Source organism: Saccopteryx leptura, chromosome 12 (genome assembly GCF_036850995.1).
Source record: "Saccopteryx leptura isolate mSacLep1 chromosome 12, mSacLep1_pri_phased_curated, whole genome shotgun sequence".
NCBI lineage: Eukaryota > Metazoa > Chordata > Mammalia > Chiroptera > Emballonuridae > Saccopteryx > Saccopteryx leptura.
Genome location: NC_089514.1, coordinates 22,906,212 through 22,919,116, shown reverse-complemented (window position 1 = coordinate 22,919,116; position 12,905 = coordinate 22,906,212). Strand labels below are relative to the sequence as shown.

At 38.3% G+C, this 12,905-nt stretch overlaps 1 protein-coding gene across 1 annotated transcript in view; it reads right to left on the bottom strand.

The window, feature by feature from the left end:
• The window catches only part of MEOX2 (mesenchyme homeobox 2), a 75,828-nt gene extending 71,001 nt beyond the window's left edge, over positions 1-4,827 (bottom strand). The window contains exon 1 of the mRNA XM_066354226.1: positions 3,877-4,827. Coding sequence (XP_066210323.1) covers positions 3,877-4,390 — 514 coding nt within the window. The 5' untranslated portion in view covers positions 4,391-4,827. The remainder of the gene's footprint in view (positions 1-3,876) is intronic.
• Positions 4,828-12,905: the final 8,078 nt, after the last annotated feature.

Genomic DNA, 12,905 nt, shown 5'->3' with positions numbered 1-12,905 from the left:
ACAAAGATTAAAATTTAATATTTAGAAGTGGTTTTTAACTCAAATGAAAGTTTCAGGAGTCCCATGCCTTAACGCTTTGCCTTTTCAAATAAACTATAAATAAAGATATTTACACAAAACCTGAAACTATTCCTTATTCTATTTGCAATCTTCCTTACATTTATTGCTGACTTTCAACAACAAAGCACCTTAATTCTAAAGAAATTGCTGCTCTTGGCTTTTGAGTGTAATCATTTGAGAGCATGCATGAAGATCAATGGTACTTAGATTTTGAAATGTCAGGCTACCATTTAAAAATGTTCTTATCTAAAATTAATCTACCACTCAAAGAAAAAGGACAAAAATAATTTTTATTCTATAGATCTGAGACATTTAATTTGTTGAATATTCTCCTATATTAATCAAGATCTAATAGACTATATTTAAACTTGTAAAGCAAATGTTGAAAAACCATAATCCAGTAATACAGAGATGAATGATAAAGTGAGGAACTTTGCTTCCCTTTTAGAAAACATGATGATTGAAATATCTAGAAAAGGTTACATTATAATACCAAGAGTTAGGGTGAATAACACATTACTGTATATTTAACTTCTAGCTTGTTAATGTCATTCTTGTCATTCTGTATAGTCAGGTATATAGACAGATATAATTTGACAATAAATATTTTATGACCTTGTAGTTACAAATAAAATATTTGTTGTTTTACAAGAACCTAATATGATCTAAACCTTGTAAAATTCACATCCCTAAATTTATAGAATACTTACTAATATTCATTTAATTAATTTAAATAGAAAATATTTACAAGTATTTGGCATTATCTGCATAAAAAGTAATATTATTGATTAATCTATATAAGTTATTTTAACTGAAAGTAGGCATTTTATACCTATTACTGCACTGCTTGGCAAACAATCAAATGTAATTGAAGCCAAGTAATTCACCCCATTTATAGACTTTTTTTCAGAATCACCTGCTTTGTAGAGATTGTTTTAAGTACAGTTGTAAAGTTTCAATTTTTAAAAGTTCCTTTGAAGAGGTGGCAGATGTTGGCTTTGCTAATAACACTAGAAAGCATGGCAGGTTCAAGTTGCAAAAATGTTTAACACATATAAAAAATAACAGTGTGTTTTTCTATTAAACTTTGTTATTTTCAGTTGTCAATAAACTATAATGGAAGAATAAAGTCCATAAATATTTGTTTCCAGATCCTTAAGCTTCTTGAGTTTGTAAATGTGTATGTTTGGGCGGGGAAATGTATGTAAATGCATGCTGGCTAAGTGTTACACATTGTAGTTTTAGCAGCATTACCATAGATAAAATTTAGGTTGTTCTTTAATATTTCCTGGTGCTTAAATTTCTATTATAATTCCACATGGTAATGCAACACATACATGGTATCTGGGTATTAGATGCAAGGTTACAAAATTTTGGTTCCGATGTTGCCCTGGATTTATGTACTCTATTTGCTCCAAACTATAAATACATAGTAATTATACACTACCTAACAAAATATAAGTGTTCTCTACTGGACGTGATATGATTTTCATATAATATAATTTTTAAAATTCAAAACTGAATTTAATTTAATTTTTAAAAAATATTGAAATAGTAAGACTATGCTATAAGCAATGAGAGATGTGTTAATAATAGATTAGAACTACAGTTACTTTCTATGTCACTTTAATTTTTGCTAGATCGAGATGTCTTTATAATACTATAAAGTGAAATAGCTGTGGATGTAAATTATGGAAGACCAAATGCAGTATTACAGGAGAAAGATATCTTGAACTAACATCTATCTGAAGATTCAACAAACATCAATTAACTCAAATAGTGAAATTGGTAAATAAAATTTTATTTTCAATGAGTATACATATATGTAATTGTTGTGATATATCCTTTTAATTAGTCAGAATTTCTTTCAAAATACGCCATCAAAGAAAATCCTCATTCTAATTCTCCAGTGATTCTGTGATTGCTGATGACTAATTCAATTTCCCACTTAAGATGTAATCTATCAATACTTTATATAGCTGATGTTTTGTGTCTGTTTATTTTTCCAGTACTCTCTTAGCTTCAATATGTAAAAATTACTTTATTTTCTTACATGGTTCTCTGTTTCCTCCCAATCCAAAGAACGTGTGTCTATGTGAAAACCCAGCTTGTCCTAAGAAACTTAGGTGTGTTGGGTCAGTTCAGGAAGCATAAGGAGCAACAATCTATCACGTAGATCTCTCATTGCCGAACATAAACGAACAGTAAGAGCTTCTGGTAATTGCCAAAGTGAGTTGACAAATCTGAACTGGAATCTGTTTCCCAAAATAGAGCTCTATTACTATCAAATGTTGTGTCCGTGAGAGGATCACTGTGTTCTAAAACGGACTTCTTTTCCAATGAAGATGGAAACCTTCTTGCTATGATTAACCTATTAATTCTCTGTCTTAAAAGTTTCATTTATGGTTAGTAAAAACCATTAAAAATGAGTGATACTCCGGCTAACTTTCTTAGATATAAACAAATCTGTAACCGAGCATAAAATGTTACCTCTGACCTTGGAAAGTAAAAGTTAGATTTCTCATAACTCATGCCGAAGAACAATTGATAGCATTACTGCAAAGGGACATTGTAATAATGCGACTCAGTCATTGTCATTTACGTGGGATCATACCTAAAGCGTTATGAAAGATAGACATTTTTCCAGTCCTTCAAAGCAATATCTGGAATCTCCTTCTAAAATTGTTAAACCAATTCCACAAAGGTAGAAAATATGTAAATATTATATACTAAACCAATGACACTTTCCAAAAAGATGGAACGTAGGTTGTGGCTACGGAAAAAAACTCAAAACTCTATGAGAGCATCCTTTAACCACGCTTTCATAATGAGACAGCTAGGTGAGGGCTTTGAGGAGTTGCCTGGAACACGTGAAATTTTCTGAACTGTTACAATTTACTTGGCAGGCTGCGCATCTCTTTGCGTGCCTACTCAACTTCTCCCCACGAAGATCAGCGCCTCCTGCGTGCGCCCTCGCGTACCAGCCTCAAAGAGACAGCGAACCGGCACTACTGGGTCTGCTGTGTGTCTCCAGTACTGGTCTCCCATAGTTCTTAATTGGAAAAGAATAATATTTTCCACTTTTGAAACTCAGATTCTCTCTTGAGTACCAGAACAATATAACTACTATTAAGACTCAAATTTCTTCAAGAGTCTGAGCATGTATTTATTAGCAATTTTCTAACACATTCCTTAAAATCCTCTGAATTCCTAGATTTTATCTTCCCCAACAAAGGGAAAATTTTACCATTTGGAAAGGGGGCTATTTAAAGAACTCTGAAATCAGAATTTTAAAAAAACAAAAAAAACTAGAACTTTTTTTTTTTTTTTTCTCATACGCCCTGCCAAGTTCCATTGCTAGTTCCAAATGTTGTGCAATAATTTGGAAATCCAGTTAACGATGGGAAAAATCGAGCCACTCCGAGTCGGGAACTTGCAAGGAAAAAAGTCAAGGAGCGGCACCGCACGCACGCCCGGCGGACGCTGCATCCCAGGGCACACTCCCCTCCCCATCGCGCAGATGGAAGGTCACGCTTTGCAATCGATTTCACATACTGTCACTTGTCCTTTTTTTTTTCTCAACCCTCTGGTAAACTAGTTTGAACCTTGGAGAGCTTAGTGCCGTTGGCTACAGTTCTGCCCTCGGAGAAACACGTGTCCCCAAATAACAGGACCAAGGCAGCCCCGCGGAATTTGGCGGCGGGGAGCCAGAGAGGGCAAGACATGCACCATCTTCCCTGCCGCCTCCGTGTAGCGAGAGAACCTTCTCTGACATCTCCCCGCCCCTTTCGCCCAGCGTACCCGGCGCGCCCTTACCTGAGCTATCGCTTTTCCTCTTGCCGCCACTTCTCTTCTCCGCCTCCGCGGGTGACAGCGCCTGGCGCCCGTAGTCCCCCGGCGCGCACGCGGCTCCGGTCGGGGTGCTGGAGCCCAAGCTGGAGGAGTTGGAACACAAGACCGGCGGGCTGCTGCCCATCTCCGGGGGCCCTCCCGAGTCCGGCTGGAGGCAGAGGCTGTGCCGAGCCGCGCTCGGGGGGGAGGACATCTGCGGGAGGTGCCAGTTGGTTTGCAGAGCTTGGTGTTGCTGCTGCTGATGGTGGTGGTGGTGGTGGTGGTGGTGGTGGTGGTGCCCCCTGTGATGCTGGCTGGCAAACATGCCCTCCTCGTTGGGGTATCCCGCGATTATGCAAGACGAGGAAGAAGTGGAGAGCTCAGGGTAGGACATATGGTCAGATCTTCCATGAAGGGCGAGAGAGGACTGGGAGAACGGGTGCAAGCCTTGCGCGGCGGCGTGCGGGCTGCGCAGGCAGCCAAAGAGCGGGTGTTCCATAGCATGCAAGTCTTGGGTTCCAGGCAGAAGACTTCAGGACGGTTGCAAACCCTCTGTCACTTTTCACTGGAAACCGTGTGACTTTCCCCCCCACCCCAAGCAATAGCCGCCCGCGTTTCTGCAGAGCTTGGATAATCCCGGTCCTGAGCCCTAGCGACCAGTCTCCTTTACATATAAACACTCTGACCTGGAGGAGCTTCCCTCCGAGCTACTCAGATGTCAAGAGTAGGAGAGGTTGAAGCCAAAAGAAGGTGGTCCCAGAGAACTCCTTTCAGGGGGAAACGGCTCTGAGAGGTTATAAATAGACTGTAATGTGAGCCGGGGGCTGGCTTAGGAGCCCAGCGCTGACCACATGCAAACTCCCTCCAAAACTCCCGCTCAGTCTGCGCCACGCGCTTCCAGTTCCACTTCCTAACAGCGGCTGGACGCACACAGCGCGTCCACGCCCGCCCGCCCCTGCCGGCCGCCGGGACGGCGAGCGAGCGGCGCCTCATCCCGGCCCGGGCGCTGCGTCTCTGCCCTCTCTCCACGCCCGCAGCTAAGGCGCGGAGCCGCCTGAGCCAGACCCAACCCCGCATCCCCGTTCCGCCCTCTCACTATGCTCAGGAAAGGTGTCTTGTCAGTGTCAGGCACTGTCACCTGCAGGAAAGCTAGGGCTGCTGGTAGCTCTTGAGGAACCCCAAAGGAACACTATGACTAAGGGGAAGGATCAGAGCTAGTTGGGCGCGCGCTCCCAGAAGTTTTTCAAACTTCGCATCTCCTCGTGTCCCGGGCGCAGTGGCGCGCCTAGGTTTCGCCGCTGATGACTGTGTGTGCCTTGATGTTGAGCTAGGACGCCAGGTCCCAGGGTGCAGGAAGGCGCCTGGCGGGCGGGAGAGGGGCATCTGGGTGCTAAAGGACAGAGACCTGTCGGGGTGGGTGGGAAGAAAGCACGGGGCAGATACAGTTGCAGACGTCCAGCCCTGGCATCCTCACCTGCAGTGCCTGAGTGGGTCTCCTTCCCCTGGCTCCCCACAAATGCCCTCTCCCCTACTCCCCTGGTCCCGATGAATTTTCACCCATAACTTTTCCTGGGTCAGGAATATTCCGAAGCGTTTTAGCCCTGGTCCGATGGGACATATAGATTGCACGCTCACTTCCAGTCTTTCCCGTCAGGACCCAGCCCATGTCTCCTCATTTCCCTCCAGTAATCAACCCTCTCAATTAGCTAATAGCACCTCCTTCCCCGCCCCGGACGTGGTCCATTTACTAAGAAATGCAACACTTTGGCATCCCCCAAAGTTCAGTAAACCTGGGCACTTCAGCTCTCCTTGGTTCATCTTGCATCATAGAAAACGAGAGAGAAAACTTGCAACTAGTGAATTAGTGTGAGCGTCAGCTGGTTCTGATGGTGCCACTTGCTTGAAACATTGTCTGCTGGGGGCAGAGTCGTTTACACAAGGCAAGCATGCTCCGCGTAAATGAGCTGCAGGAACAGTCAAGTCATGCCTGAGACGTGTCATATCGAGAGAATATAGACGCTCAGATATCTAGCCCGGAACCTGAATGTGCCACCAGCAGCGTCGCCTCGTTATTTTCATTGTCTCAGGTGTCCAGAGGATGGGACCACGTCTTTGAAGTTGTTAATGGGATTAATGGGCCTGCAAACTAGGCCAGCCATCTGGTTTGAATTAGGAAAAACGTATTGATTAATCTTTGAGAGGTGTCCCCAAGGCAGAAGAAACGTTTTCCGTGGCCCGGTCCCTCGAGCTTCATTCAGCCTATCTCCCTTTTCTTTTAAGTCGTCCTGCATAGAATAGCGGCTTCGCAGTAAACCTTCACATCCTGTGAAAAGTTCGAATTGTTTTCCATTGCTCGGAGGAGGGATGGGGTGGGGGCGATCAGGAATTCTGAGATTTGTAAGTGCTGCTTTCTTTAACGGAAATTGAGCCCTATTTTGAGGGAAATTAGTTTTGCAGACTTCGTTAAAAAAAAAAAAAAAAGCTAAAACTTTTGTTCACCAGCTGCTCAGCTTTTCAGTCTGGGTCTGAGCTGGAACCTGCTGCAAGCGTTGGACGGTAAGGCTTTCTTTGCCGATATTTTGGGAATTTAATATTGTTTTAGACTTCGAAAGGGGGTGTACTTCAGGTTGCACGTTTCTAAGGGTATGAAGCACTCACAGAATGGCGTCCAGGACTTAGATCTTAAGAATGTTTCTTCCTGCCACTCCCTGTGCCCTTGGCTCTTTAAGGATGAAAAAGGAGGCGGTATGTTCTTCTAATGTCATCGGAATATTTTCTGAATTTTCATTGTGTTTATGGTTTCAATATGTGCCCTAATATTAAAAGTTGAAGTACAAAGGGCAACACTAAACTCCCCAAACTCGGGTGGCTCCTCAATGGATTCTGGGTGAAAAAACATTAAAGGCTTTATCAAAAGAGAAATGTAGGCAACCACCTCCATAAACAGTAACCAGGGATATTTACATAATAGGATGCTGTCTACTAAAAGCATTGTGGAAAATGTCAGGCAGGACTAACTAAAGATACACTTGATCTGCAGACATCACTAAAAAAACATCCATAAAGTCCTTTTGGTTTGCATTATACTGGTTTAGAGAAAGCAAGCAATTGAGAAGTGAATGGATATGAATTAAACCAGTGTGCTGCCAGTAACTAGCAACTGGCAAAAACACACAAACTTTTCATCTTGAATCTGCAACTTTTTCTTGAATCTGCCCAGTGACTTTGCTGGGTTTTTTTTTTTTTTTTTTTCCACTCACTGTGTCAGATGTTAACAGCATGTCCTGAAGTTTCTGTACAACCTGCCTCCTCAGCCGGCCTCTGGAACTATGGGACTAGAAATCTGGAGAAGAAAAATTAGAAAAGATTAGAAAAAGGGGTCTCTTTCAAGGGAATGCAGTTAAAACAAAGCTAGCAGGAACAGTCTTTTTAATTAAAGGCTACCCCCTCAAATAATATTAGTAAGAGTTATGATGTCAAGATTTCTAATAGGAAATGTAATCTTAGGAAAATGACATTTGGAAGAGAAAAAAGTGTGATTCAAGAAGAAAGAAAAAAAAGAGGTCCTGATAAATTCCAGAATTAAATATAACTTTTTTCTCTGAATTTTCAAATACATAGTAATTATTCCATAATTTCTTTTCAAAGTTTTCGTATCTTAGAATATTTGGAGTAAGAAAAAATATAGATTTTTATTTTCTAGGCCACAGAGAATTTTTTGAAAACTATCACAACAGGAAGAATCCCTAGGATTTCCTATAATGGCTACTTTAATGTTCTTATAAAAATATATGATGTTGAAAGTTGGGTTTTTACCTCTGATAGCTAATTATATCATGAAGAATGGCAAAAACCACAAAATTTATTAGACATTTATATTAAATTATATTTAACATAGCATTTATCTTATAGGTACTGTATATTTGAATGTTCCTGAAAAATGATCTGCTTATACAGTATTTTCATGTCAGATTTGATATCAAGCAGCACAATATAACAGGAGATTGAATATATGAATAATGTAAGCTTCTCATCTTTTGTAGGAAACAAAATCTCAATTATTTTAAATATGTGCTTTTTAAATCTGATAAACATTTATATCCTTTTGCTTATATGAAGTGATATTCAATAGTAAAAGCAGACTATTAATTAAAATTATTTTATTTTAAGGTAAATAGAATTAAGTGATCTAAAAATTTTAGGTTTAAATTTTAAGAATCATTATGATTCTTTTGAGTTGCCAATTTTCTGTACATTTGTGACATGAGTTTGAAAGGGAAAATATTTAAAATTAAATATGATCATTAGCTATAGACATTATGTACTATATTTTGCATTTTTCCTAATAGATATATTTACCTTGGTAACATATAGCCATACTATATGAATTTAAATATGAAAAATTAAATTAAAACTGGAATTGTCTCTGAAGGTTTAGTTGAGGATAGAAATATTATTTCTGCTATATTTCTATAAGAAATAAGTTATGTCCTTTAGTTGGTTTTTATGAAATAAAGAATTTTGAAAAATATTAAAATATGCTAAATACTCAATTTTAATTTATGTGATTTACAATGCATTTCACTTTTAAAAACTAAGTAATTGTATTTCTTCAGGTTTTATATATTATAAATTTTTAGAAATAATTTTGTTAAGGTTAAAAGATGTTATTTAGTGATTCTATATACTTTTACTGATTTTTAAAATAAATCACTATTTTTACATAACAGTAATTGAGGCTTTCACAATTAAAATTGAAATGTTTCTATATATACTAGAAGAAGTGATACTTAAATATTACTTCTGAAAAATGTAAAATGATACCCAGCATACTTTGTTTTCTAATCTCTAGCTCTTCCTACATTTAGATTAATGATTTCTTTCATATTGGTAGTTTTCTTCAATTCCAGTACCATATAATATATAATATATAACATTCAGAAAACTAGCGTGAAATATAGATTATGACAGATTTAATTAAAATTCAGAACATATGTGATCTTTCATAATTCCAGTTGCTTTCTATATACGTTTTATGAAATTCTAATTATTTGGGGGGGGGGATTAAAATTAGGAAGACATTGATTACCTTCCAAATTTAAAAAATTTCTAACTAAACTTCCTTTTGTTACCCTGTTTTAAACTCAGAGTATTCAACCAAGTTTCCTTATAATGATGTACATGGAAGAATAATTACATTCAGTTTCTACATTTTCATTTGCATTCACCTTGAAAGTTATTTTTATTGATAACTCTATGCATTTTAATTTTTTTTGAAGTTGACAATTGACTCCTTTGCATATCTAACTATAAGATGTACAGGCACATTAATCAAGGCTGTTTTATTATAGTATCTATTTATACCATGAAACTCATAAGCGCTAAATTCTTATCCACAACTTAAAGAAAATAAACCATATATTTCTCCCATTTCATAAAAAGCAATACTGTACTTCCAAGTGGATTGAATTTAGAGCAACTTTATAAACCTCGAAGAACAAAAATTCAGTTCAAACTAAAAATGGGAATTAAAGATAAAACCTTAGTCTTCTGTTTTAAGATTTCCAACTTGAAGAGTTTAATATCACTTCTGTAATTTTGGCACTATGAAAGATTATTCTTATGTGTTTTTATTTTTTCATGCTTCATGTTTTTATTCTTAAAGTGGTTCTTTTATTTTGAGCCTGGGTTTATGATACGAATCATTGAAAACCTCTGTGCTTTAGCTGTATTGTTATAGCTCCATCATAATATTTAATTGCACTGTCTAATTTTATATGATCCACATTCAGCAAAGAAATACAAGCTATCTTTCACATCAACATTTCTGTTCATAGAAATAAAAATTTTTGCATATTTGTGTAGCAAACAAAGTGCAAATTTAAGGCCGAATACATGATCTCTTATAACAAAACATTTTAAAGAGTTTAATATTAATACTTCGATTCAGTTTAGATTTGTAAACGATTCTGTGCAGTGATACGGAGTATTTCTATACAAGGCAATGGCCATATGGAAATGAATAAAACAGGAATGAAAATGATGAAATGATGACTGTCTGCTTTTCTCTCGGTGGACCTAAGGAATTAGAAGGATGGAGGGACAGAATAGGCCAAAGGAAAACCAGAAGGTGTTTAGCAGGTTAAAAGACAGAGAAATAAGAAGCTTAACTATATGGGAAATCATTCTATATTTGATAATAAAAATATGCAATTCATAAACCACATACACTTAAGATAATGGTAAAAAGAACCCAGATGCATGTTTTTAGTTTAACTGAAATTTTTCAAAAACTCTGGAACTAAAGCAATGTTCTAGGGCAAATGGAATACTCTGGCAAGTCCTCTGTACCCCAAGGTTTATTTTTAAAGCTCTATATATTGATAAAAGTAATAATAACAAAATGCTGCTCTTCTGAGACAGTTTCAAGTAATCACAGATGCAAAATACAGGTGTGGTCAATGCCTTGAGCATGTGCCGGCTACCGAATGTCTGCAGTTCTGAATAATCATTGCCTTCTTGCCTTAACAAATCTGTAACCTGAAACTCTTTGTAGTCCATTGTTTCCTAAATTGTATTAATTTTTAGAGCATGATTTCGGCTAAGTTAGGATAATAGTATGTGGGAAGGGAATAAGCCTATTTTCAACAGCCTTCAGTCGCCGAGAAAAATTAAAAAGTATTGCGCCCACTGCATCTTAGAGTACTTTGAAGCCCAAGGGAATTTCAGTAGAATCAAAACACCAACCAGACTCCGCAGAAATATCAGCTCTGAGCTGAAGAGTCCAGGATAAGGCAATTCCTCATACCGTCAGCTAATAGTTGTTTCCACCAACAAGGGGAACTGTGATCAAAGTCAAGTTTTCCTCTGTACTACATAAGAGTGTGCACATGCCATGATGAAGCCTCTTGAACATTTAGGGAGCCTACCGAAGATTCTTTTCCCCTGCTTGGAATATTCATTATGCACGGCGCTTGCCTTATAGCCTCAGAGTTGCAGAAACCACCTTGGTCTACCGCATGTTTCTGACAAGTAATACTTGAGAGCATAAATAACTAATGAATAGAAAAACAGAGCCATGACTGAAAAAAGGCAAAACCGTTTTGGAACCTGTTATGATAAAATACAGTAAAATGTATTACTGCGGGTGAAGGTGAGTTGCGTGGGTACTAGGAAATCTGTGACGGTTTTCCCCTCCTATCTAGAGCATCTGGAGTGATGTCCCACAGCGCTCCGGCAAGTATCGTACTAAAGATGATTACGTGTGCTGGTTACACTGACGGTAACAGTTCTATGGAGACCTATTTAAAGCCAATTTAAATAAATTTGACCCATAAACAAATATTATAACACCTCTACTTATTGGAGAGAACTTGAAGAATATTTAACTCATCTAGTAAAATTAAAGAAATAAAAGTAGCACACTTATTGATATAACTTTTCCTGGATGATTCTACTTATTTTTTCCATCACAGCTATCATCTGTGGACCAGAAGGAAGTGTCAGGAGCTTATGAGATACTTGAATTTCCCCAAGTTTTATTTAAAGTCATATCTTTTATTCTATAATGTGCAATTAATTTGATTTGATCAGAGGAAAACACTGTATCCGTTTGGATTTTTAAGACCCGATTTTCCAAATTATGTGACAAATCATCATCCGATAGACACCCACCAAGGTAGATGGCCCAGGCCCAGGTAAAATCTCTGGGAATTGTTCTTACAGGTTCAAAGATTAGCACATAATTATACAATGATACAATGCTGCAAAAATCGCCAGTGTTGCATGTGTGGTAACAAAGCTGAATGAGTATCTTGTAAAAAGATATAAAGGGCACATAGAAACTTGTAAATTTTATACACTGTAAGTCTGAGTTTGTTGAATTAGCTGCTGGTGTTTCTCTTTCTGTAATAAGACTGAAGATTTGCCAATCTATGTGTAGTTCTGGAATATAGACATCATTTTTTTGCAAATAGTTAGCCAGTATTAAATTATTATCTTCTGGAATTTGTGACCAAATATAACAGTCAAGACTAAGACAAAAAAAAGTAGGTTAGGTCCCTTGCACTGTACTACCAAGTCTAGTGATCAAAAACTGTTAAACCCCAACCTCATGTGAACGGCTCCCACATCAGTGTCTCTCTAAACAGCATCACTACCTGCTGAGTTGCTCAAGTCAGAGTAGGAACCCACCCTCAACAAGCCCCTTCCTTCTTATCTTTCTCCTAGACAATTAATTATCATAGAGTAGTCCCAATTACACATCTTTAATATTCGTTAACTCCATCCTTCTGACCCTCACCAAGGCCATTACTTTCAGGGGTCTCAAACTCGCGGCCCACAGGCCGCATGCGGCCCGCCGAACAATTTTGTGTGGCTAGCAGACTAATCCACGAAGTTCAAAATATTTTGGATAAAATTAAGTAAGCCTAGGGGCCTACTTGTATTTTTCATTTCTCTAGCATCCTAGCTAGATATTAGCTTAGTTAACAGCAGTTGTGATGCGAACTACAGTTTCTGGTCGTTTTGTGACACTGAATAAACTGCATGTACGATTGTGCTTGTTGTACTGATTTTTTTTTTTGTTTTCAACTGCAGTGAGAATAGTGTTGCATAACAGTTGCCTTTTGTAGACCTAGTGCGGCCCGCCGAACGGCTGTGATCTTGCTCTGCGGCCCACATGCTCAGTTGAGTTTGAGACCCCTGCTTTACACGGAGGCTTCACCCTTCTTTCTTGGATTACAGAGAACTCGCCATGGTACTCCACTTGCTGAGAGCGTTGCGGTATCTCCAGAGGCAGGGCCGAGAACTTGTTAGAATCTTAGCTCTGTCATTTTCTAATTCTGTGAATGCGTTCATTTGTTAACTCAAAATATTCTTATAATAAATAAATAAATCCAACAATATCCTGAGTGTGTCTAACATAATGCCTAACATATGCTTAATAAAATTAAAATTAATTTGTCACATCTAGAGCTGCACTGTCAAGTACTACAGCTTCCTGTGGTTACCAA